The following is a 27,650-nucleotide window of genomic DNA, read 5'->3' on the forward strand; positions in this document are numbered from 1 at the left end:
TTTAAGGATATAAAACAGGTGTTAAGGATGGCATTGTCTTTGAAACTGATTGGTCTACACCAGAGACAACCTTCTTGAGGGCCCAGTCTCACCAGCAGTGTCAGACCAGAGAACGCCAAAAGGCGAACCTGTTTTATTGCCAGAAAGGGTAAAACCAATTCTTATTATTACACGCTTTTATTTAACTCACTTCGTCTGTTGTATCCTCAAAAAAGAATCTTGTAACTAAATTTTTACACAATTCCCAATGTGCTATCGACTGCAAACTTCGTATAGATATGTCATACTGATGACAAGACTATATTCTTTCATAAAAAAAATCCAAAACATATATTTAACTTACTATGTGTGTTGCATGAAAAAATATTGTAACTCAATTTCAACCGTATTCCCAATGTCGTATCGACTGCACACTTGGTATAGCTATGTCATACTGATGACAATACTATATTCTATCATTAAAAAAATAAAAAATATTTTTAAACAATATTTTTTAACGGCTCTAATTGTTCACGCTCAACTGACGTTGCCTGTAAATCACCACGGTCCCTTACGTCACGCCAAGCCTCGGGGAGCCATGCCCAGGGGCGGGGATGTGGAAGGAGGGGAGGGGCGATGGGGGAAGGGGGCAGGGAGAGGGGCAGCTCGGACAGTACAATTCATTAAAGCGTGTTTTTTAAATTTATTTGTTAATATTTTATTTTTCAGAAGACGTTGGGCGAAATCTCTATAGCTCGTGTCGATGTCAGAGCAACAACAACAGCTATATACAAAAACAAACATTTACATTCAGGTGGTTGACAATAAGGGGGGGGGGGGTGGAACAGGCGACGTTTCGGGCAATTGCCCTTCACAGATTTTGTTAGTCGTGAATTATTCCTTAAGGATCCAATTTTCTGCCATGGTTTACCCTCTTCTGTTGCTGCTGTGTTTACGCACCAAGAATTCCCCTTTTAAAATAACACGGCATGATCAGTGTAACTTAAAATAAACTCAAACATAAAACAATTCAGAGCATATATATGCTGATTATGCTCTGACGAATGAATCATTGTCCGAAACGTCGTCTAAGGATCTTTTATACTATATTTTATATCCTTTAAGGCCACTTCTTTTTGGCAAGGGTATTGAATTTTCAAACCACAGGGTGGCCCATATGTTCTTGTGACCCCCATTTATCTCTCTAAAATGTAATATTTTAAAAGTTAAAATTTTAAACAGGAATATGCAAAGGAAAAACAATGTGAGGGTCAATTAGTTGGGAGCCACAAGACATCTTCACCACCCCCCCGTGTAGAGTTCGCTACGAGTATGGCAGAGAAGGAGTGAGATGAGAGGGGAGAGTGAGGGACGAGTGATGGGAGAGTGAAATGAGTGATGGGAGAGGAGAGAGGACAGGGAGAGAGATGGGAAGAGGAGAGTGAGGGGAGAGTGAGATGAGAGGGAGAGTGAAGGGAGAGTGTGGTGAGAGTGATGGGAGAGGGAGTGGTGGGAGGGTGAGGGGAGAGTGGTGGGAGAGTGAGGGGAGAGTGAGATGAGAGGGAGAGTGGTGGGAGAGTGAAAAGGGTGAGTTCAGAGTAAGAGGGGAATGCGTGGAGCGGGAGTGTCGTGAGATGAGGGGAGATTTCCCCTCTCGACAAAACGAGAATGAAATCCAATCGGAATGTATCAGCAGGAGCAGTCGTCGCGATCAGCCCAACAATGTGAGAGGTATTTACACGCGGCGATACAAACGAGGCGGCAGGCAGGAGACGAACGCGAATCGATTATTATTATTACTACATCGCATTGGGATCTAAATAATCGAATGGCACATCTGGGTCCGTTACGGGGGGTAGGGGGATGGGGGGGTGGAAGGGGGAGGGGTGGAAGGGGTGGGGGTGGAAGGGGGAGGGGTGGGGTGGAAGGGGGGATAGGGGGGAGGGGTGGGGTGGAAGGGGGGATAGGGGGGAGGGGTGGGAGACGGGGGGGGTAGGGGGATGGGTGGGGGAGGGGTTGGGAGGGGTGGAAGGGGTGGGGGCTATTCGCCACGCAACTCGCACCACGTCACCCACACTCGCGAGCCACCTGTAGTCTAACGCTCCTTCGACGGAGGGAAGTTGCAAAACTACACGAACGCTCTCTCCTTGACCCCCCCTCTCTCTCTCGACGTGGCCAGCAACAGCCCCCAGCCCCCCCAGAACAATCACGCAACATCCCTGCTGCCACCCGTACGCAAAGAGCTCTTGCAAGCAATGGACTCGTTCGGAGCATTCTAGAAGTTACCCCGCCCCTCTCATTCCCACGACCCCCACTCCCACCTTCTTACTCCCCCCTCTCACTCCCCCCTCTCACTCCCCCATCCCCCTCTCACTCCCCCCACCCCCTCTCACTCCCCCCTCTCACTCCCAGCCCCCCCTCTCACTCCCCCCTCCTATCACTCCCAGCCCCCTCTCACTCCCCCCACCCCACTCCCACCTTCTCACTCCCCCCACCCCACTCCCACCCCCCTCTCACTCCCCCCTCTCACTCTCCCCACCCCCCTATCACTCCCACCCCCTTTCAGTCCCCCCCACCCCACTCCCCCCATTCTTCTCACTCCCCCCACCCCCCTATAACTCCCCCCCACTCTCACTCCCCCCACTCTCACTGCTCCCCCCCCCCAGCAAAGGAAACCCCGTTGAACAATTCGCCGCGGTGCCTCAAAATTCGCGAGCGAATCGCTGCGGAGGAGCGCACCGAGGCCACGCCCCGATGGGCGGGGCGAGGGGCGGGGCGATGGGCGTGGCCTCGTGACAGGCGACTCGGGGCGACGGAGAGCGGCGCTCGCGCGAGCCTCGCGCGCTTCTTCAGTCGTCACCACCACCAACAGCAGCAGCAGCACGAAGCTGCCACAAACAACAAGACGTGGTGGGTGGTGGTGGTTGTGGTGGTGGTGTTCTAAGTCAGGGCGGCCGAGCAGTCTTGCGACGAGGTGGACGGGGGGGAGGGTCTTCTCGTATTGGGGTTCGTCACCCATCGCCGCCACCATCAGGTCGACTCGTGAGTTGAAGGAGGCGGAGGAGGTGAGAAAGAGAGAAAGTAGCCGCCGCCGCTGATGATGATGATGTTGCTGATGATGTTGTTGATGGTGTTATTTATGATGATGTTGTTGATGTTGTTATTTATGATGATGTTGATGATGTTGATGTTGATGATGATGATGATGTTGATATTGATGATGTTGATATTGATGATGTTGATGATGATGATGTTGTTGTTGATGTGCAATCTGGAAAGAGTTCTAGACGATGCACGTTGTTGGGGTTCGCCGACGTGCGATGGCAAATGGCAAAAATCCGCTCGCCCAACTCGGGGGCGAGAATTGTTCATTCCCTCCCGTCGCCTCGTCTCAAGTGTCCATTACAGCTGCTGCTGGTGCTGGTGGTGCTGGTGGTGGTGCTAGTGGTGGTGGGTGAAGCAGCTGGTGGTGCTAGTGGTTGTGGTCTAAAGCAGAGCTTGGTCTATTCACAATGTGTCCACGGTGTTTGTTGTAGCGACGTTGGTGGGAGCGGTCGTAAGTTTCGGAATTGTTGAGATCCAACATTGATGGATGGATGGATGATGCCGGTTTTGAAATCATTGATGTGGCGTCATTCAATACACGTCGCAGTATCATCGATTTCAACCCCTTATCAGTGCCCCTGCCTTATTACGGACAAATTCAGACCCTTATTGGTCACCCCGTGGGCCTCATACACCTCAACGTTCAACCTATAAAGTCCCATCACAAGGGAGACACACAAACACATTGACACGTGTTGAAACGGATGTAGGCCGCCTTTATCTGGAAACTCAATTGTCCTGTACAAGAATACGGGTAACACGTAATGGGTTGACAGCTAAGCAGTGTACAATCGACGACTGTGCGATGATTTGAAACATTCGAATATATTATAGAGTGAGAGATTGTAACACTTAAGTTTTGGTGAGCATTGTACAGTCAACATCATTGGCATATTTCGTTAAACTGCACTTCAATGTCAATACGGTCGACAGCAAAGCGTGGATATTGAAAGTAAAAGTTATTGCTAGTAACATTGTTTATAATGCATTCTTCACTTTGATCGTTCGAATTCATGACATTGATACCATTCATGACAGCGCCTCAATAGCATTAGTGAACAGAGCGTGCTTATATTAATATTATTAACTAACTAACGTTAATGAGTATACGTATAAGCACCCATACGAGTATAACATTAACAACAATTACACTAATTAACATCGATGTCATTCATAACAACACGTTAATGACACACATTATATTATTATAACAGATCAATTGTTGAAAACAAAAATCACACGCTTGATGCGTCTTATCAGTTGTTTATAACGGTTTACACTGTGTTCTGCACCAATAGACCTGATGAATATTAACACAAATCTATACATATTGCACACAAGTGTATATTATTCGGGCGGGGGTGGTTTGAAGTTTTGCTTTTGCTGTGTGATGACCCATCTGCGTTTCTTCCCCAGCCACTGAAACTGCTGAGCATGCACCACGGCCATGCAAACTGGATGCACTCATTTCGGTTGCGTTCCCATTCGCCAAATGTCCACGTTTCCGATCCGCACGTCACGGCAGCTAAGTTGTGCACCGATGAATAGAAAACAAAACTCAACCCCTGTCCATTCCTTGTCCGTGGCACAGCCTCATCTCTCCATCGTCGTTGCCTGCCCCGTGGTTCGTTGCCGTGGCGATTGGAGGCCGAGCGTCCTAGCGTCCCACGAGGTGAGGGGGGTGGACAGACAACCGAGCGAGCTGCCACCATGGGATCGGACTTGGGCTGTGGGTGGTTGTTGGGCTGGGAGGCCTTGGGGCTGCAGGGTGCCCTGGTGGCAGCGCTGGGGCTGTCCCTGAGCGTATGGCTCACCATTCTGCTCGTCTTCATCATTGTGCCCGCCACCTTCGGCATCTCCTTCGGCATCCGGACGATCTACATGCGCAGCCTGCTCAAGATATTCGAGGTGAGGGTGAACGGTCTGCGGGAAAACATATCGCAGACCTGCGTCTGAGTCCGCAGTAGCAGGCAGCAATGTTCCCCCTGGCTATGCCACTGAGTGTTCATCATGTGACGGTTAAAACTTAAATTGTAGATCCTAATTAAACCATAGGCCAAACTGCACACCAATCAAATACCATGCTACATAGCATACTATGGCATGCACCACAACACTACCCCACCACATCACACACCGGCTACACACCATACAGCAATACTACAAAACAAAGATCCCCCGTTTAGCCTGTAACAGACTGTTGGGGCAAGTGCTGTTAGCGAGTAGCACCTATGAAGGCCGGTATGGCGCACCTCGGGGGTAGGTGACCAGAACCACGCCCGGCCACCTTTGTCTCCCTAGTGGTGATGTTAACCTACTGCACTAGGTACTCATTTGAGTCTGAGTCGACGGAGGGGAGGCCCGGGACCAGTTCATATAATCGTCACTGGTGTTGGCCGCGAGCGGGAATCGAACTCGGGTCGCTGGGTTCGTAGCGCAGCGTAGCGCTAACCGCAACACCACTGCTCTCTAATACTACAGAACACTCAAGTACACACGATTTGCCACACTGCATCTCCCCCATAAACCACTCGCACAATTGCCCACACTGCACAGTCACATGGCCCTTATCCACAATGATTACAGTGTGGGATCCAATCTCTGCAACGTTGGTTTAAAAAATGATGGTCGAAAAACTGCTGGAAGGAAGAACGAACGATTAAGATGGTTGCAGTTAATGTATTTAGCTTTTATGGCTAAATTTCTGTAAATTATTATTTGGAATGTGGAATGATTTCACATTTTCAGAGCTGTTATGTGTAGTCTTATAATTGTGCAAGACATTACAAACACCATCCCAGGAGGTGACTGTTATTACAGACTAGTACAGTAGCTTCATTCTAACAAGTCTCTTGACGCATCCAATAATTTCACTTATAACGAGTGCAGGATACGTACAGTTCCTATCTGCACACTCCTTCCCGATTCCTCTTCCCCTGTTTAAGCAACAAGTACACTTATGGGAAGAGAGCGAATTCCCTTCAGAGCAAACGGTGGTTGGGTCTTGGTAGGGGGATTCCTTTTTCCTTGACGATCCCTTTTTAAAAGGAGCGCCTTCCGGCAGCGACCCCGTGAACTGTTTTGTTTGGACCAGCAAATGCCACTTGACAAGTCGTCATCCCCGTTTATCCAGTCGTCATCGCATTCTTTATGTGCAATGTTTATCCTAACGCCTCCGCCTGCAGGCTTTACTTTACTCGCGGGATGGCTCGTAAGCGTATCGCCAAACTCACCAAAATCTGAATTTAAGAAAGTTTTTTTTGCCGTTCTTCCGATTTACAAAACCCTGGCACTTAAATCTAACTGTTAAACATGCCTCTTGTTCAACAGCACGTGAGAAAATGTGTACATATTTCTACATATGAAGTCGTCCTATTTTGGATGCATTTGAATATTCACCCTGGTTTGCGAATAAAGGAGCCAACTTTGCAAGCTGTTGCTGTCACTTGAATGAGTGCAGCTGCATTGTATACTGGTAATGAATAATGTGCATCAATGAACAGATGTCAAGCCTCAGTCCATGTGTTTTGTCTGCTAGAGCAGTACTGCAACAGTTAGCCCCCTGCGATATGAGCCCGGCGACCCGAGTTCAATTCCCACTCATAGCCAACACCAGTGACGATTATCTGAGTCGGTCCTAGGCCTCCCCTAGGTCGACTCGGCCTCAATTGAGTACTTGGTGTGGTGTGTAAACATTGGCGCTCGGGAGTAAGAAGGCAGCTCTCGTCATGGTGCTGGCCACCCACCCCCTCGTGCGCCATGCCGGCTTTCATAGGTGCTTGCACACAGCACTTGCCTCAAGAGTCTGTTACAGGCTATAAAAGAGATATTTGCATTTGTTAGACCCCCGTCCAACCTCGTCCAACTTCACAGGCATGCGTTACGGTCTAACAACAAAGTCTGAACTATGAAATCAGTTCCCTGTTGATTGAATAACCCTGTCATTGAAGCCGAACATGTTTTTGTGAAACATGCAGACAATTTAGCAAACATGTGTACAGTATAACTATATAAATTGTATGTATATGAATGATGTATCATAACATCTACAGAAAATTGTAAACACTTGGCAACTGTTTTTGGCTACCATTCAGGAGTAAAAAATCAGCGTATTCAGCTGTTGAAGTATTTTTCCAAGGCGTTGTCACTTTTGTTCCTTTAAAACATTGCATAATTGCCATGTGTCAGATGCTGTTAAAGCTCTTTACAGTAGGTTGTACCCTGTGGGCGAGGATGACGAGGTCGACGTTTGCATCTGTAAAGCAATCCGGGCACACAATTGCATCTTTATTGGTCCTACGAAAAAAAATCCTGTGTGTCGCAAGGCAGACGCACAGGCGATGGGCACACCCCATGGCATCGAGCGACATGTGGATCGGGTTTTTGTCGGAAGTGCGGGAGTGGCGGAGTCACCGTTTGGTCCACCACGACTCACCGTTGCCCCACGCGCAGTTCCCCGTACGGATCTTGCGTGTGAATCACCGTGGCGCAATGGGCTTTTGCGTGCTTTGCCATGGCGTAACCTCGTGACGTGTGTGTCCTTGCAGTGGGCCACCTTGAGGATAGAGCGTGGCATCAAGGAATCGAAGCACAAGGCATACAATACCAACTCCAATGGTGAGTGGGTGCCCACTGCTTACCAAACACCCACCCCCCTCCCCCCGATGTTTTCCAATTGAAAGAGTTTCCTATGCACGTGTCCAATGCGTTTATAGTGATAAAAACGCCCTTTGTTTAAGCCAATAAATGTCACGATGAGTCTCAAGCCTCATTTTCAGGAGTTTCCTGCTTTGGGATGTTAGGTCAATGCCATTGATAAGTGTTTTGATACTCATCGAGTTATTCTTGGTGATGAAACTCAACTTTTGTGCTTGTGTTCAATGCAATATAGGTTATGAATTATAATCTGACAGCCGGTAACTTTTTTGCTATAGAATTAAGAACAGGGAGACGTTTCACAGGCGTCTGCGTACGTCCAACCATTCGGTGACTTTCAGAAGAGTCTCGACAAGTGCGAGAAGAGTTGTAACCAGAACTCAACTCGGAATAATGTTCTTGTTGGTCGTGCTTGTGGTGTTATTTTCGCTTTCACACGGTGTCGTGTTTTACTTGTGTATTATACACATTGTAATTGAGTTAACTTGAGTTCTATTAAACTAATTGGTGTAAACGTGATCTTGCATAAGCGTTTGGTCCGCAGCACGGACTGTTGTTGTTGTTGTATTTTCACACTCTTACGATAATCTGGGAAATGTATTTTGGGGAAAATCACACCAGACTTCCTTTCACGAGCAGATCTGTGGCCTTTAATGAGGTGTACAATGAATAACCGCCTAAGTAAGGCACAAACTAAATTATTGCAGTACAATCATTTAAACTGTGGGCACAGCTGCTAGTTCTTTTATGGCGATTGCTTCTGAAGTGCTTGATAAATGACGCAGCCGTCACCGACTTGTTTTAACATTTGTACAGTCATTCAAATGTGAATATCGTGGCATGCTTTTTTATAGCTTGTGAAATAATAATACCTCATTGTTGAAACTGCTGTAGGATTAACGTTCTTTAAATTCGTTGTTTCTTACCTGCCAATGGCATGTCTCTTCTGCGTTACTCACACATCTGATTCATCTGAGTTAATAATTTATGATAAAAAATAAATTCAAGATTGTAAATATGTATGGCTGTGATGGTGACACCAAGTAATTGTTTTATTATTATTGTGTACCATTAAAATAAACGTTTATGTAACATCACTGTAATAACTGTTCACAGGTCGGTAGTATTTAATGCTTTTTATGGCTTGCTAACTTCTCATTTAGAGTGAGCTATAAAAAATACTCACTTAAAAAGACTTCACACATTCTCCTTTTAGCAGGTGGCTTATAAAATGCCGCCATTGCAATTCTTAACACTTTGTGTTGAACGCACTTCACAAGCACTTTTTTAAGTCAACATACATACAGGGTGATTCGGGATAGAGGTGGCGTAGAAGGAACCGGCGACCGTATCTCTCGAAAAATTGCAGACATACCTGCCCTCGATTTAAAGCTTTCGTGACTGCAGGGATTCATCGTCTTGGTTCTTTCGGTGAAGTCACGTAGAAGGAAAATAATAAAATAATAAAAATAAAACATAAAATTATTCTCACGACGTTTCGGCCACAACGCAAGCAGCCGTCTTCAGGTGGAGAATAGGTCTGTCAAGTAGACAGTCTACTTATTTTCCTTCTACGTGACTTTACCGAAAGAACCAAGACGATACCTGCCCTCCTCGAACGCAAGTCAAAATCAGAACATTCTAATTTTGGCTATAAAGTTCTTTCACAGATGTCCAGTAGTTTCACAGATGTCCAGTCGTGCTTTTGGGATGCCAGAAAAGTCGTCGTCGTCGTTTGTCGCAGGAATCCTCGTCAAGGTGGAGGAGAGCAGCCTGGAGGAGGAGATCGCCAAGGGGCGGCTGGCAGTGGGCGGGGAGCCGGCGCCCGAGTTCGGCCTCGCCGACACGTTCTACTTCTGCCGCAAGGGCCTGGAGGCCATCGTTGAGGACGACGTGACCAAGCGCTTCACGGCCGAGGAGATCGAGTCGTGGAACCTGCTCACTCGCACCAACAACTACTTCCAGTACATTAGCGTGCGTCTCACCGTCCTGTGGGGCCTCGGCGTCGCCGTGAGATACGGCTTCCTGCTGCCACTACGGTCAGTGCCCCCTCCACCTACCCCCTCCCCCCACGCCTCTCACCCCTGGGGCCTCGGGATTCTGAGGGTCCATCAAAAATACATAACGATTTATAATGTTCGAGTACCTCCGATTAGCACAGTTGGCTACGTACGGTGTGAAAGAAGTTCAAGGGTTAGGAATGGAATACGGCCGAGAGGACGCCCACCAGGGAGATGGTTGTGCAGGTGCTGGGTGGATTGTTGGAGGTGGCGACCTCTTGGTGAGACCTTCCAGGAGTGCATTAACCATGGCTGATGTTGATGATGTTTGAGAATGCACGATGATAAAATTCTATAGGTAATTTGGAAATAAAGCCATAGTATCACAATATGTATACCTACCAGTTGTGTCAAAATGTGAAAATCTCTGTTAACGTGAACTTTGAATTAGCTGTGAAATTTGTATTGAACATTGAAAAACAGGAACTGAATTTATCAAGGTAAATAGCAATGGGAGCGTTTGACATCGAGCATAAGTTGTTGTAAAACAGCAAGGGGAAGGAATTGAATAAACAGAGGGGCCTCCAAACTAACAGACCTGGGTCCCCCATTAAATGTAAATCTGGCCCTGCCTGTATCTGTTGCGATGTGCACTCTCTCCTTTTTTTATTGTAGCTGGGAGCACAATGTATTTTTACACGTAGTACACACCGATTAAACACGTTCTTCTTTCGGCACTTTGCCATGTTAATTTTTCACCGCTAATTTCACCTTCTTGAATGCGCCCCAATATGTTCTCGTCCATTTCTTTCATCATTGTGAGCTCAGTCCACCTTCAATAACTATCCTAGATCCACGTATTCTGCTGTGCCTTATGGATCAGAAGCAGAAAAGGTTAAGGAAACGGAAGAAGAGCTGAAAGGTGTGCATAGTAGCAGAGTGGTGCATGCTTTGAATTACATTGAGAGAGACAGAGGAACGCATGGATTTTAGAATGAATGCAGATTAAAAGCATCTTCTTTACTTTTAGTGAAAGTAAATGGTCTTTTGTAGGACATCGCTAGAAGAGATGATTGCCGGCGGTTGAGAATAATGATGGAGTCACAGCCAAGGGAGGAAATGCGCCAGAAAATACTTCCATTGCAAAGATGGAGCAATGAAATCAGATCATATGCAGATGCTTGGTGGATTGGATCATGGCAAAACCATGAGTGATGGTGATGGATTTGGGAGGTCTTCATTCAGCAGTGGATTAATTGGGGATATTGATGATGAAGAATTTTAAATGTCAGCTAATTTTTGGATTCAACTGGCCATGTGATGCAATCGTTATCATTCCCATTCCGCAATAGTTTAACTCCTGGTGGAACGTTATCCCTTTGATTTGTTTTTTTTGTCTGATTTATTTCTGTGAGTACTTTCCTTTGCACTTTCCTTTGCAAGGAAAGTACTAGCAGAAAGTCAATAAATGTGGTTCTATGGATCGACTCGCCCCACCATAGGAATGTGGAATTTTAACCACTATCTTGCCGCTGTCAATAGGATATGTGCACCACCGCATGCTCATGAATAATTGGGAAACCACTCTTGACTATTTTCCTTTTAAGTGGGCAGCCACTAATGTCCCCCTTCCACTGGCACATATCAGCCGAGCCCTCACAGGGTCTCGCCGTACAGGTTGTTTTAGACTTGTGATATGCCGTGCCGTGAACAGACCATGATACACCTTGGTCTGACAAGACCATTGAATTTAAAGTAGAACCCCTCTTAACGACGGTGATTGGTTCCACAAAACTGGTCGTTGAGTGATTTGGTCCTTAAGCGAGTATAGGAAATACATGTTAAAAGCTTAATTTGTTCCGATAGCATCGAATGTTACCTTTTTTCACCCAAGAAATGTATATTATCAATTTTAAACAATGGATATTAATATATAAAGATACTAACAAAATTATAAACACATAATATTAAAAGAAACATGGTTGATCAATGCATTAATTGATTTTTACTGTACCTACAACAGCCTGTCGTTACCAAGGGAATAGTTGATAAGAGAACACATTTTGCTCTACGGAAGCCCGTCGTTATTTGTTAACAGGGGTGGTCATTAAGATAATCTACTGTACCTCAGAACCCAGTTAGGCCAAGGGCAGAGTTTAATAACAACGTTCGGCGTGCGTGACATCAGTACACCGTGAGGAAAGATGGAACTGCAACATGGCATCGCCACTCCACACCATGCAAAGGATGCGATGTCAGCAGCACAAACTTGGCTTTCTGCAGTGGAAAAACAACCTGTGGCTCCTGACCCGTGAAGGGCCTGCCTGGGAACAGTCCTGGCATGGCTTGGATGTGGCAGTGAAAAAGGGGTATATACGAAGGCACCGAGCTCTGTTCTTTGTCAGGTCAAGGTCCCAGTGCCCATCGGTGGGCAGTGTCAACATGACTCTGATCGTTCGCTCGGTCTGCTTTAAATTTTCTCATCTGTTTGTGCAAATCCTCATAGATGGGTATTGCTAAAGATGTTCGTGTTTGCGTGGTACAGTAATTGCTTTTCCCCATAATCGGACCATCAGACGTTTTGCGTGCAATGGTGACTTTGGAAAAATATATAATCCGTGGTGTTTTTTTCTCTTTGTTTAATCTGGTTTGTGCTCCCCAGGACAGAAAACCACAGGAGAGAGATGCATAACTTTCTCGTTGAGCATTACTCCTCAATTCTGACCACCAACTACATTAATTGTATTCAATTCTTGCCCTAATGTGCGGTTTGGCAAACAATTATTTAAGATTGCTGGTCCGGGCATGTTATTGAAGGAATGCAAAACCCAGGTCTAGTGCTGCGCACTGCCACCTGCCACATCAAACAGGTGGTCTGTGGTGGGTGCATGGCTTTTGGCAAGATTAGGTAATAAACTAAATAATAGTGTTTCACTGAAATTAGTGGCCACGATGGTCTGGGAGATTCTTAACACACGTGGTCATGAGAAGCGTTTTTGCTGAACATTCCAACTCGCACCTATCCTCAAACTGGCCGGGTTAACGCTGCTTTTATTGGTGCTGTTCTGTCAACTCGTGCTCATTTTTATTTCCCTTCAGGGTGACTTTGGCATTTATCGGCATTGGCTGGCTGGTGGTCAGCACTACGGTTCTCGGCTATTTCCCCGAGGGCAAGTGAGTACCCACACTTGTGTACGGTTGACTTCGCACCCTGGTCCAATTAACATTAACAGCACCTGTATGTTTGTATGTTGAACTTCTTTCTCACCATACGTAGCCAACCGTGATAATCGGAGGTGTAGGGTAAGGACAACAAACTAAACACAAATCATAAAAAAAATAGTTTAAAAAAACATAGCTTCAGTGGCTTCCTAATGTTAGAAGGAAGAGCGTTCGAAACGGCCGCATAAGTACATCTGGAAGCGCGCGAAGTAGTGATCGTCTTTGTTGAATGGTTTACCAAAAGCTTCTGCGAGTATAACCGGAATTTGCTTGATGGTTTATGCCCTCTTGTCTGTGGAGGCTGGGTACAGCCGCTGTTAACGATGAAAGTAGAATTGCACCCAAACCAGACCCATGTTTAACTTATTATTTGGTTCTTTCGGTTAAGTCACGTCTAAAGATAAAATAATAAATTAAATTAAATAATAGAATACGACGTTTCGATTGCAACACAAGCAATCATCATCAGGTATAATGAAATAGCGACATAATATCTAACCAGAAAACTATAGACAGACATATTAGCAGACAGATATCACCAAGATACATACATAGCGAGAGCAACACAGGTATTACAGAGAGGGGTGATCGTCTCTGTGGGGTGGCCTTAAATAGACAGGGGGGGGCGGAGGCAGAGAGAGGGAGGGGGGTTAGAGAAAAAATTAGCATATCAATGAGTGGTCCACAAAACGTGGTGTTTAACTTGCTTCGCACTTTACGGTTGTCAACGATTATGGGGGCTTATAATGTAGGAGGAAGCCGCACATTTTTTCACCTTCAAAACTTATAAGCAAGCTGTCCGCTTGAAAATTAATAGGGTAATAATGCAACAATGCATTGATATAAGCTGATAAAAGTTTGTTTTCACGCTTCCTTCTTGCTTGCATCCAACTGTGCATGTAATATAAGATTTATTCATAATCAACTTTTTGGGTTAAATTGCGTTATTTATAAATGTGTCGTAACCCTCCACCACCCGACACGGCCAATCAGCAAAAAAGTGTCACGTTGACAAAAGACAAATAGTTCACTACTTTAGCCCACCGGTGTGTTGAAGAGTGAATCCAGGTATATGCACGTGGTATACAATTTTAGTGAGACAGTAAAATTGAGACAGTAAAATTGTATAGAAGAAAGTATGGCATTAGTATCCCAAATTCTGACAATGTATCGAATTACTGGTGGGGTGAGTGAATCTGTATATGCCATTGCCTGCTGTGGAGTGTGCATCGATTAAATTGATACATACCTTGAATTGCGTCTAAGAATAGATTACTTACACTTCGTCAAAATAATATTTCCAATGTGTCGATGCTAATGAGCAAATGTGATGGAGCAAATGAGAAAGTTAATACAATGAAATGGGGAGAAAAGCAGACAAAAAGATGATTATTACATTTAATCGTGATCCTGAATCTTGACAATTCATTAAGTTGCCAGAGAAGTGAATCGTTACATGGCTTTTGTCAAAATATTTAGTTTTGAAGAGTTGGTGTAATGGGACCTCCTTTGCCAGTACCAAAATATGAGAATAGGTTTTCCCCTTTTTTCTGGCAACAAAACAGCTGTGTTAAGATGTTAAAACACCAACTTGAAACCTTTTGCAAGGAATCATGTCTGCATATTATGTAATAGACTTGACAAGTGTTTTTGTTCATGCTCAATGTCCCTCTCCAGTGAACCTTAAGGCAGACTCTGTCTTATACTGTTTAGTAATGCATCCTTGCTTACTAGCAGTGCTACTCATTAAGCAACTTTTGGGGGTTTTGGCTTCAGTTTTGCGGCTGAGAGAGTGCCTAAATGTGTTTGCAGTATAGCTGGCTGTATGGAAGAAAACGTATTTGATAATAAAAAATGTTTATTTGTATATGTAATGGAGTACAGCAATCGCTTTCTCTCTTAGAGAGAGAACGACTCGGGGGGGGGGGGGGCGTGAAGAGAAACCACAGACGAGCAGGAGAGATAGCAGCAGGCAGTAAGCTGGAACCAAATTATCTTGAAAGCTCTGCGTTTTTTTGTATATTAAGGTGTTTTCTGCCAATGCATCGGTGTTAACATGTGGGAGGAAATCGGAGCACCCGGAGAAAAAACGTGGGAAAAAGTCGGCATGTAATAATTAGTTGATTCTAAAATTGTATTTAAATTTGTAAACTAGGAAATGCATGCTTCAAATGGTATGTGTTGCAGTTTATTGCAGTCATTTATTGACATTTTCTGGAATTGTAAGGATATATTCGGGACCCACAAAGTTCTGCTCTCTCCTATATAGGAACGATGATGAGATGTTTTGTTGTCCAGATGCATTCTGCCTGTGTGGCTTACATCCAGGTGATGTTAGGCCTTGGGATGTGACTGAATGTACCAAGCTAGGTCCATGTTAGTGCTGCCTTGGTGCTTGAATATATTGCAATATAGAGATGAGGTCCAAAGGCTAGTCCTCTATTGATACTGTGCATCTTAATTAAAAACCTTTGTTGAATCCTTGCCATGAAAAAAACTTACCAACTCTTCAGCTGTTGGTGTCATTCTCAACGCTGTTTGTTGTTTTAAGTGAGTAAATTCTGAGGGCCTTTTTTCAGATGATATTTCCATCATCTCAAAGCATTTTCCACTGTTGACATAAGCAGCTGCCTGGAGTCACCCTTTTTCTCGGGCCGGCCTGCCTGTCGCAGCAACTTTGTACACGGTGCATTTGTTGAAGTAATTGGCACATTCTGAATTCTGGAAATGAGTTCGCATAAACATTACAAGTAGGACCGACCCCATCCCCCTTTGAATGAGCTTCGAGAGTCATTGTGGCTTTACTGGACAACATTGCTTTGATATCCATAATCGAGGCTTTTTTTTTGTGTTTGATCGCTTAACCACCACCCGACACAGCCGATTAGTAAGATTTGTCACGGAAACAAAACGGCTCAAATTCGTTACTCCTAGTGTGAACCCAAAACATTTATAATTGGCGTACGACATTTCACTGGTAATTACAACCAAGCCTCATCATGCGACAGCCAGATTTGTGGGTAAATACTTGATAGATATTAATATTAGTATAACTTTATGCCTGCTTGGCTAAAAAAACTTATAGCCAAATGTGAAGGGCTCATCCTCATTTGTTGCGATGTCATTCTTTACAGCATGTTGTTCGACTCAATTATTATTTTTTTGACCCAGAAAATAATGTCCTTCAAAGATATATACACACAACACAATCTGAATTTAATCAGGTTTTACAAAAGGCAATTTTTGGAAATAATATAATTGGATGGCATCATGATGACATCTCTGCAATGCATCGTCTTTGTGAGTTGACAATGCATGGTGGGTGGAAAAACTGCATCTTTCCAAAAATGTCAGGTCAAAGGGAAATTTGGTCAATATGTGTATGAAATACAATCTCTCATATTTTGTCTTTGCTTAAAATGTGAAATCATCGCTTTTTAAGGCTTCAGAAGGTAGCCATGCTAACCACCATATGCAGACATCAGAGGTCATTGCAGCAACATTCTGTCTTGTACTGTACTTCTATGCTACTACATTTTTGCTCCCTGCCTTTACTGACACTCAGCAGTGTTGATAAATATGGCAAAATAACTCCCACAACCGGATGGCGTGGGTGAGGCCCTTATCAGCAGGGCTGTACATGACTTTTGTGAAGTGTGAATCTCTGGTGATACTCTTCGAGAAAAGGTAAAAACAGCAACAATTTGAGGCAAATGCAAGTGGGCTCCAGCAAAAAGCTTGACTCCCCCTCCTCCACCACCTTCAATCCCGCTTCTGTTGCTGTAACGTGGGTCTGTGAGTGTACGTGTGGCAGCGGATGTCTGAATTCTCTCTACCCGCCTGTCTCACAGGATGAAGGAGTGGCTGAGCGATCAAGTTCATCTCATGAGCATGAGGATCTGTGCCCGCGCCCTCACTGCGATCATCTCCTACCACAATCGGTGACCGCCGCAGCTCGACTCGCCAATTGTTTCTCGTTTGGGATTCTGTCGGCTGTCATTGGCATGACCAGATTATTATTAGAAAAAAAAATTACAATGATCAATTCAGAAATGTTAAAATTGAGAGGGAACCTGCAAAAACTTGGTGACCCATATCTATTCTAGATTTGAAGCTTTCGTGACTGCAAGGATTCATATTCTTCGGTTTTTTCGGTAAAGTCACGTAGGTAAAACATTAAAATTAATAAAAATAAAAATCACGACGTTTCGGAGGCAACACAAGCTTCCGTCTTCAGGTGGCTGTGACGGTTCCACCTGAAGACGGAAGCTTGTGTTGCCTCCGAAACGTCGTGATTTTTATTTTATTTTACTTTTATTAATTTTAATGTTTTACCTACGTGACGTTACCGAAAAAACCTAAGAATATGAACCCATATCTATATTTATATTCTTGGTTCTTTCGGTAAAGTCACAAGGGAAATAATAAAAATAAAACAATAACATTTTCATAACGTTTCGGCCACAACGTAAGCAGCCATCCACAGATGACAGCTGTCTTTCCGACAGCTCTGTTTCTTCACCTGAGGACGGCTGCTTGCGTTGTGGCCGAAATGTCGTGAGAATTTAAATTGTATTATGTTTTATTTTTATTATTTTATTATTTCCCTTCTACGTGACTTTACGGAAATAAACAAGAAGATGAATCCCCGCAGTCACGAGAGCTTTAAATCGAAATCTATATCTATGTTAGATACGCCATTTTGTCTTCATTAAGATAAAATTCTGACGTCTATTGTACCATTTCCCCACAGATAGCTGCACAATTAACGTGATAATTCACCCACTTTGTCAACTTGTATGTATGTTGAACTTCTTTCGCATCCTACATAGCCAACCGTGCTTATCGCAGGTGCGGGGAAAGGACAACAAACTCAACTTAAACTGCTCACATTCAACACAATCCTACTTTTCTGAACTTGAAGTTTTTGTGAGGTTTAAAAATATATATTTCAGCACATGCCTCTTAATTATCATATATATTTCCTCGTAGGACGTGGATGTAATATATATACTTCTCAGTAAATCGTCTTGTGTTTATATTTCTAGTCATTGTAATGTTAGTCTTGTTGCTATATTAATCACCCGGTTACAGTTTTAGATTCCTAATCCAGTGACATCATAAGACGCCTATTTTAGTCACGGTGTCGTCAAGTGAGCTGGTTCTGTGTTCATGAGGCACCTGCGGTACATCTCGACAAACCATACTTTTAATCCTCTTTTAGGGAGTGAGTTTTTGGCTTGAAGTAATGATTTAAACAGCTCCCATGAACTACATTTTACAGTGGTTTAGGTCCAGCCAACACATAGTTGGACATGAAGCCAGAGAACAAATGGTGATGCTGAATGCAGGAAACGACTTTTTTAAATTAAATGTAGAAACCAACCCACGCCTTTGTACTGCAGCAGGATGAGGACCAGTGTACATTTCTCTTTATTTTAAAAGTTTTGTGCGTGATGCTAGTGGTGCATGTTTGCTCGTGGTGTTTGTTTTTTGTGCTTTGTACGATTGTGTGCGCACATCTCCTTCTCCTTCGTCAGGGGGGAAACTTGTCAAAGTTTTACAGTCGTATTGGCACAGCCGACATGTAGCTGTATGTGAAACCTGAGCACAAATGGTGACAATGAACACAGGAAACGACTTTAAAAATAAATATATATGAACTGACTTACGTACCATAACAGTATGAAGGTCGGTGTTCGTTTGCTTTAGAAAATACTTGCGTGTGATGCTAATGGGATGCGTTTTCTTGGGGGTGCTTTGTCTGTGCTTGTTTGTGCGATTGTGTCTGCTTCATTAGGGAGAACATGCCAAAGAAAGGTGGAATCTGTGTTGCCAACCACACATCACCGATCGATGTCATTATCTTGGCCAATGACCGTTGTTACGCCATGGTATGAACGCACTGCTGCAATTCCTACCAACAACCACCACTTTCTCGCTTGAATCTGGTGGATATAATCCACGTTCTTTTTTTTTACCAGAAGCTGCATTGGTACAGCTGTTGTTTACATTGTAGCATGATCTGCTGGCCACTTCTGGGAAGTTAAGATAAGATGAAACGTTCGTGTCAGCTCTTGCTAATGGAAATGCTTGTTTCAAAGAAAGCAGGTCTTGGATATATTTAACAAATGCAAATATCATTGGATTGATTAGAAAACCTGCATCATCCAAATTCAGCTGTGGGAATGCAACTGAAATAACGATTAGCATGGTTGGCTACGTACGGTGCGAAAGAAGTTCAACATACATAGTGTGCCTCATTTCCCTTGGTGTAATTTGAACCCGATACGTGATGGTTGTGTAACTTATTGAATGTGTTGGTGGCAGGTGGGGCAGAAACACGGTGGCCTCATGGGGGTCATACAGAGGGCCATCGTGAAGGCCTGCCCCCATGTCTTTTTTGAGCGTTCTGAGATCAAGGACCGGAATCTGGTCACCAAAAGGTACCTTTCATTTGATCGTTTGTTGTCAGTAATAGATGGGGGGTTTTTTATTACAAGACCGGCGCGCTAAAGTGTGAACAGCTTACTTGGAAATATTATTGATGCGCCTACAATTAATCAATTTAAGCAGATATTGAATAGATTATTTTCAGATGCCACACGATTAACTCAAATGAAGTGGAAAAAAAAACACGTTTTAACTTTTCAGTTTTTGCTCTTTCCTTCGTTATGTATATTATTTATATCGTGGCTTTTTTTTTTACATTGGTCAGCAACCACTTCCTTAACGAGTAATATTTTCAAATAAACCCTGTGCTCTGGCACGTCAATGTGTACTGCAAGAGAGGTGTGGTATTACATATTATTAAATGATGATGATGAAAAGTATAAAGTGAATTATCTTTTTGTTCGACATTGGGTATAGTGTTTGTTTACCTTGCAACATGGTTAGGCATTTAAGTGAAGACATTTTTCATCTTAGGTTTAGTTCACACTATTCATACAATTGTACTTGAATCTGTGATAAAACCAGACCTTTATTTGAGAATAGTTTCTAGCTTTTAACAACAACAAAATCAGCAAAGTGCCCCTAAAGTTACATTTTAAACATTTGATGGCAATATCTGAGAAATTGTATGATATATAAAAAACAATCTCCACACATTCCAGAGGTTTTTCTCACACTTAAGTCCACATAAGAGACAATAATTATTTCCAACCATTGCACTTAGGTGATCGTTTTTTGGGTACAACATGTGTATTCGCCATTGCCTATAACTTCTGGTTGTGTGTTCTTATTTCAGGCTAAGTGAACATGTGGCCAACAAGAATAAGCTTCCAATACTCATCTTTCCTGAAGGTGTTTGTTTCACCACAATATCATATTGTTTTTTTTAATTACTTTTTGAAATAAACATTTATTTTATTCCTTTCGATACTTTTTTGTCAGTGTGCACATTTTTCGCCGAACTAAATACCATTTAATTATACTCTTTGGTTTTTTCGGTAAAGTCACGTAGGTAAAAAACAAAATAAATGAAAACAACTAAATTAAATCACGACATTTCGGGTGCAACATAAGCGTCCTTCAGGTGCGGACAACGTAGCTAAAGCACAACCGCTTAAGCACAACCACTTAAGCACAACTGCTTAAGTGTGTCTCAGAGATGGCTTCGTAATTTAATTTAGTTTTCATTTATTTTATTATTTTACCTAAGTGACTTTACCGAAAAACCCAAAGATTATGAATCATTGCAGTCACGAAAACTTCAAACCATTTAATTCTGCAGCTATGCCTCTGGCTCAAGAGAGCCAACGTTAAACATCTTGATCCAATTAAATGATTGTGTTGCATAACGTATTCATGTTAAGTAAATAAAGCAAGCAGCAGGAAACTAATTTTCTATCATAATTTGAATCCTCTTTAATTGGTCATATATATATTGTTTTTCACAGAAGTTCACGTTACTTTTTATAAGTAAAAGCACACTATTATCGAATATATTATCCAGACATAGCCCATAAACAGATGTGCCCAGTGACAGAGATGGTGGTGGGGTCCCATTGACTGGCAGAGTGAATTTCCTGCCTCGATACATTCGGCTGATGGAGTTGCGTGTTTGTGTGTGTGTGAACCAGGAACCTGCATCAACAACACATCGGTCATGATGTTCAAGAAGGGAAGCTTTGAAATCCAAGGGACAATCTACCCTGTGGCCATCAAGGTATGAATCATAAATAACTTTTTTCCTATGACACATCACTTGGAATGTACCAGATCTCGCCAAATCTCGAAAGCTAAGCAGAGTTAAGCCTGAATCGTGCTTGGACCACGTTGTGGTCAGCAGCGGGTAGAGCAGAACAAGCCATCGTTGTAAGGTACTTCTATCCTCCCATCTCTGTTCTTCGTCTTCACTAGCCCACACTGACGAGCGAAATAAAGTCCGGTCAAATAACTGCCATGATCCGCACGGCGTTCAAACATCCTAGTCCAACAGTACAATTTAAAAAAGGGCTTTACATGGATATATGTTCAAGTCCAGTCTCATGTCATTCATGGATATGCCACAGCGACACTTTCAGTTATGTTAATGTGTGGTCATGAATGTGTCTTTAGTATATTCATTGTCATATGTATGTATGTTGAACTTCTTTCACACTGTACGTAGCCAACCATGCTAATCAGAGGTGCGGAGGAAGTACAACAAATTAAAGACGAATAGGAGTTCGGCATATTGTGCAATTGTGTGTAGACCTCTACAAATTAGGTTTTCAATTCTTCGGCTAATCGAATAACACAAAAATTGTAGGTAACGAAGTCTCACCTCTGTTCCCAATGGACGGAAGGGGATGGGTGGCGCTTGCTCACGTTATCGGCATCATCGGTCATGTCACGGTAGACGTGGCTTCTTGGGGGGTTCCTCACCTCCCAGAAGGAGTCGGTCGGCCGCCAACAATACATGGGGCTCGAGTAATTGTCCACGAAAAGACATAAGATGACTACAATTTGAGTCTATTAATCGCCACCGCTGTAATCATGCATGTGTGTTCGTCTGCGCCGCTTGACAGTACGACCCGCAGTTTGGAGATGCTTTCTGGAACAGCAGCAAGTACGGCATGGTGAACTACCTTCTGAGGATGATGAGCAGCTGGGCCATAGTGTGCAACGTCTGGTACCTTCCCCCCATGACGCGCAGGGTAAATTTGTTTTCACTTGTATCTTTGATCGAGCTTGCGTTTGTGTTTTTTAATAAATCGCCATGGGGTGAGCCTTGACAGAATAGCTGACAAATTATCGCAGTGGAAATGAGGGGGAGCAATGTGTTGTTTTACCACCCAAAAAAGATCTGGTGTACAGTTTGGTCCACCAGCCTCCGGATAAGTGTTTTCCAACGGCATCTGATCAGCACTTAACACTCTTCTCAACATTGCAGTGTTAAGATGTTCAAACACTAAATTAATACCAATTGCAAGGCATCATGTCTGCATTAACCACACATACTTGTGGTAAAACATGCAAACAAACATGCTATCATAATATATGCATTTTAAAGTTTATTATTATATTTTTTCAGTATTTTGATACTGGCAAAAAGGTCCCATAGATATGACATGCTAATATACACATTAACAAATATTGTTTATATATATTGAAACTCGCTGATGAAAAGATAACTGATTTGCACACGACGATAATGATGATGATGATGACGATGTATCGCCATTTGCTCTGTGCATTGCCCGGCGTGCGTGCCCTGCAGGAGGATGAGGACGCGGTGCAGTTTGCCAATCGCGTTAAGGCCGAGATCGCCAGCCAGGGCGGCCTCGTCGACTTGCTGTGGTAAACGGCACTCGACAACTCGCACGTTGCAATCCCATTTCATTACTTTTCCCCTGCTAAGCCTGGCCAACTGGTAAATTACCATCTCGCCATGGTGGCGAGATGTTATCTGCATCCCCTGGCATGCATCAGTTCGTGGGTTCGATCCCGACCCTGACGCTTGTATATTTGGAGTTTGCATGTTCTCCCCGTGGTTGCGTGGAATTTTCCCCAGGTCCTCCGGTTTTTCCCTCCACATTTAGAAACAGGCGCTTAGAGTATTTGACTGTTGTACATTTCTACATGATAAACCACTTTGTTGACCTATCATTTGTGGCCAGGTCACTTCTGAAAAAGAGCTGTATAGCTCAGTGGGCCTTACCTGGTTAAAATAAAAATCGTTTAATCGTTCTTTTTGATGTACGTGTTTAGCCCTTTGTAACCATGTCCATGTCGGCACCACGCTCAACATCCGTGAGCTACAAAGCGGCTGCTCGGGCCACAGCTTGGCGCAGTGCTCCGTCACCTCGGTCGCTGAGGGTTCGGTGTCGGTGTGCCTCCGCAGGGACGGTGGCCTCAAGAGGGGCAAAGTCAAAAACACATTCAAGGAAGAGCAGCAGAAGCAGTACAGCAAGACCATCTGTGGGGAGCCCGGCGAGCAGGGCACCTCATGACACCGGTGCCACGCGTACCCTCCACACACCAGCACTCTTCCTGCACTGGCCGTGTCCACCTCCATCACATCGGCACCGCCCTCACTCCAGCACACACCGCACGAGGCCCCCCCCACTGACCTCCCACCAGCACTTGCATTCTATGTTACACCTCTGTCTCTGTTATCCCTCGATGCTACAACTACAGCTGTATTGCTCGCAGTCGGCGGTACAGGCTGCCTTTACCCTGTTCGCGGTAGATGTGCGTCACCACTTTAATAGCACTCCAAGTATAACAGAATAGCCTTGGCTTTCAAAATGCTTCACCTGCATTCTGTAGCTGGCACTCCACACCAGTACTGCACACACTGCACCGGTACGCGCGCACACATACACACGCACATGCCACCGCGTGTGAGTGGCATAGCCTGCACTGTGGTCTGCCCTACCCTAACCTTGCGTTGCCTGTACACCATCGGGCCCCTCTGCGCTGGGTGTGGTCACTGGCCTTGAAGAGTCGTAACACTACATGTTTTCAGTTGTGTAAATTATGTGCGGTGCAACAACACTAGGTGATTACAAGTTCTTAAAGTGCAACTGCGTTTTTTTATATTAATATTTGTCCGGTCACGAGTTTGTGCGTGTGTTTGTTTGGTGGCAAAATTGATCGATTCATGATCATTATGGGGATATCTTGGTGAGGCACGCATGCAGACCTACACCTGCGAACGTACAAGTACACATGTGCACAAAATAAGGCGGGTGCCCTGAAGAGATCACAGCTGCTCACTTGTTACAGACCTGGCAACCTTATAAAAGAAAACTATGAATTTGAAGGTAACAAATACTGTATGTATGTGTGAACTTCTTTCGCACCGTACGTAGCCAACCGTACTTAGCGGAGGCGCGGAAATACTGGATAGATATACATACGCACAGTCGCTTAGAACCTGTCGTAGCCATATTTTAACTATTTTGTACCTTTTTGATTCTGAAATGGTCCCCAACAGTCGAGAAACTGATGTATAGTTTTCCCATAATGGTGAGGATTGAAACAAAAATATTACGGACCAAGATAAAGTTGAAGCTTTTGATTTGTTTACAAATCGCACCCATAGCTTGCGTTCACGCAGTTGTGTATATAGCTTCAAATCAATCAGCACTCGTTCATGGGTGCATTTTGGTTCACACGCGACGATAATCGTACCCATCTTGAGTATCCACAAGTGCGTGCTTGCCGTCACCACACACATGCACAAAAAAGATGACGTATATATACACTCGTAACGCTAGTTCACAAATGACATGAAGTCCTACCCATGGATACATACGATCAGATGTTTGTGGCAAAAAAGACGTCTGAATCCTAAGCGTTAGCAGTGCAAATGTTTACAGGAAGACAGCCCGTTAATCCGCACATCCGTGAAAGCGCTACAAGCCCACCTGCAGGCTTGCTATTGAAATGCATTAATTGGTGTTAGTCTTTGGCCCTCCCAACCACTTCGTGGTCTTCTCGAGGGCTTATAGCTTTGGGAAGTAATTTAACAGAAAGATGGGGGGGAAGGTATGGAAGTCCACGTCAATTTTCGACTTTAATGTTTCCAGTGGGAATATTGTGGAGAGGTTGTTTCGCTCGTATCTTTTTTTAAGGGCCATGACTTGCGGTCTGATTTAAATTGAATGGATTCTGGGGTCAGAGCTGGTGGTGGCATCCATCTCAAGTGCATTGGGTTCACAGCGACAAAGACAATAATTTGAAGAGTAATGAAAAGGTCTGAGATGTCAAACAAATTGAGCATTCCATGGCAGGCCATAACGCATGTAGTGATTTGACTGCAGAGTACTATGGAAGCTTGTGAAAGTTGTGACGTCTGTGAGTAAATCATATGTCAATCTTGACCAATAGCCAGCCAGCTCGTGCAACTGTCTTCGCCACATTCAGTAGATGACTACTGCACATTTCGGTACATGAGTACAGGGTTCCCTTGTGAGCTTTTTAAAATGTGTGGTTTCCACTTTGGTGGTTCGAGTTATACACCCGCGACTGTGAGTTATCGACGGTGAATAACCTCCCCTACTTCTTTGCCTTGCTTCAAATGGTGGTTTTTTTTGCTCTTTCTAACAAATATTGAGCTTTCACAAAGCAATGTTTAGAGAGTGAAAACAGAGCCCAGAGAAAGACCGAGTGTGCGAAGGGCGGCATCAGCTTAGACTGAGATCTTTCATGCTTGCCATGCGTTGTGTTGCACATAGCGTGCAATCTGAAAACAACATTGCATGGGAAACAACCCAGAATGCATTCACGCTCGTCCCAACAATTGCTGCTGTGTACAACTACAGCCATCAAGAAGAAGGAGTCTCGGTGTCTCGAGGAGTGGAAATCTGTAACGTTATTTTGTTTGTTGCTTTCAATCAGTCGTCTTGTCTCGCTGGCACTGGTGTACTGGCCAGGCCGGGTATTCTACGCAGTCCACTATGTATTTTATTTGTCACAACAACCTAATGCTTACCAATAGCGGGGTGACCTTGTACTTTGTGACGTCTATGTTTTGATTAACCTCAATAACCACACCTGTTTTGCATATACATATATATGCATAGCGGATTGCAGTGGGTATCTCAACTGAACTATTGGCATGGTATAGACATAGTTCATTCAACCATCGTGTATGGAGTGTGTGCCCTGCCTGGGGGAGAGCGAGCAACTATCCGTGTTTACTGTTTTTTTGTAGGTCTGCGGTGAAGACTATTAAGGGTGGAGCGATTCAATGAATTGTCGCAATTCAACAATCAATTACTTTCACATTGCGTTGAATAGTAGCACTCGTACTCGCTGCAGCAGTAACGGGATCCCATTGCATACAGCATATATGAATCAAATGTTCCTTCTTGCGCACATGATTTGGTTTTTGTATCGTAGGTTTAATAATTGATATTCTATGAATCGATGCATCTCTAATGTCTCGTATGTATGTTGAACTTCTTTCGCACCGTACGTAGCTAACCGTGCTAATCGGAGTTGCACACTGGCTGATTCTTGTTCGCCGTTCTCTGCCCTCTTCTGACCAAACAGACTTCATGTGCATCTGAGCCTGCCTGGATAGAGGCTGACAAATCTTCCTCCCCATTTTCTAAATAATAATATAATGCCTGAGAAGGCAAGTGATTCTGCCCAAGTCGGATGATGGCATACGTGCTGTTAGAGTATACTCTGATGTCAGGATTGCTTGCTCTAAAGCGGTTGAAGCTATGTAATATATTGTGAATGATGTGGAGTTGAATTTCGATTTAAAGCTTTCGTGACTGCAGGGATTCATCTTCTTGGTTCTTTCGGTAAAGTCACGTAGAAGGCAAATAAAATAATAAAAATAAAACATAATAAAATAATTCTCACGATGTTTCGGCCACAACGCAAGCAGCCGTCCTCAGGTGAAGAACAGGTCTGTCGGAAGAACAGAACAGGTCTGTCGGAAGAACAGGTCTGTCGGAAAGACAGCGTCTGAATGTCTTTCCGACAGACCTGTTCTTCACCTGAGGACGGCTGCTTGCGTTGTGGCCGAAACGTCGTGAGAATTATTTTATTATGTTTTATTTTATTATTTCCTTCTACGGGACTTTACCGAAAGAACCAAGAAGATGTGGAGTTGCTAAGAAACCACGAGGCAATTTCCTGATTAAGTGTTTTTTTTATCACGATAAAAGTTTTTCATGGGTCTGTTTTTTCAACCATACGTAACAGCACCAAAATTTCAAACACGAAGGTTCTTAAGCTGTCGGGATCACAGCCAATGTCAGTTGAAATGGAATGCAGCACGCCAAGCTCAGTATTTTACTTAGGCGAGGCACCTGGCGTAGAGATTTAGGCAAATTGATGTCCTTCAACATTGTCACTGGACCGCGTGGTAAACTCAAAATCACATCGACCCTCGTCCGGTTCGAGGTTTGCAATTCATGTCAACTTTACAGCAGCGAGGATGTGAAAGGGTAAGATGTTAGATCGGCGAGTTTAAACGCACGTTAATCCGATTGGATACGATCCTATGTTGTCCGTGTGGTGCTTTATAGAATTGTTCAAGAGAATGTTATTTTTAGATTATAATTTTTTACAACGACCTCGGGGTTTTTGTGGCATTTTATGCACTTTATGTTGCCTATGATGCGGTCAACATTCAAGGTCATATTGGATTTTTTTTTTTTGGGCTTCGTTAAGTGAAGTGATGAGTGAATTTGTCCAAAAAGAGTTTGAATATTAAATACTTCCAAGTGGGAA

At 43.9% G+C, this 27,650-nt stretch overlaps 1 protein-coding gene across 2 annotated transcripts; it reads left to right on the forward strand.

Moving 5' to 3' along the window:
* The first annotated feature begins 2,776 nt into the window (after positions 1-2,776).
* GPAT4 (glycerol-3-phosphate acyltransferase 4) lies at positions 2,777-27,650 on the forward strand. 2 transcript variants are annotated; one of them, XM_078871531.1, is made up of 13 exons: positions 2,777-3,044; positions 4,676-4,992; positions 7,632-7,701; positions 9,485-9,779; positions 12,840-12,914; positions 16,814-16,903; positions 18,763-18,856; positions 19,293-19,408; positions 20,212-20,267; positions 21,047-21,132; positions 21,977-22,105; positions 22,669-22,748; positions 23,293-27,650. In XM_078871531.1, the coding sequence occupies exons 2-13, from the start codon at positions 4,795-4,797 to the stop codon at positions 23,399-23,401; spliced, it is 1,398 nt and encodes a 465-aa protein (XP_078727657.1). In that variant the 5' UTR covers positions 2,777-3,044; positions 4,676-4,794; the 3' UTR covers positions 23,402-27,650. The 2 variants fall into 2 exon arrangements, with proteins under 2 accessions (XP_078727657.1, XP_078727658.1); XM_078871532.1 differs by having other exon boundaries at positions 2,777-2,889.

Source organism: Lampetra fluviatilis, chromosome 32 (assembly GCF_964198595.1).
Source record: "Lampetra fluviatilis chromosome 32, kcLamFluv1.1, whole genome shotgun sequence".
NCBI classification, from domain to species: domain Eukaryota; kingdom Metazoa; phylum Chordata; class Hyperoartia; order Petromyzontiformes; family Petromyzontidae; genus Lampetra; species Lampetra fluviatilis.

Coding starts and splice junctions, on each gene's coding strand:
- GPAT4 (XM_078871531.1), top strand. CDS start 4,795: ATGGGATCGGACTTGGGCTGTGGGTGGTTGTTGGGCTGGGAGGCCTTG. Junction 9,780..12,839: donor GGCTTCCTGCTGCCACTACG/GTCAGTGCCCCC, acceptor ATTTCCCTTCAG/GGTGACTTTGGCATTTATCG. Junction 18,857..19,292: donor ATGACCGTTGTTACGCCATG/GTATGAACGCAC, acceptor TGTTGGTGGCAG/GTGGGGCAGAAACACGGTGG.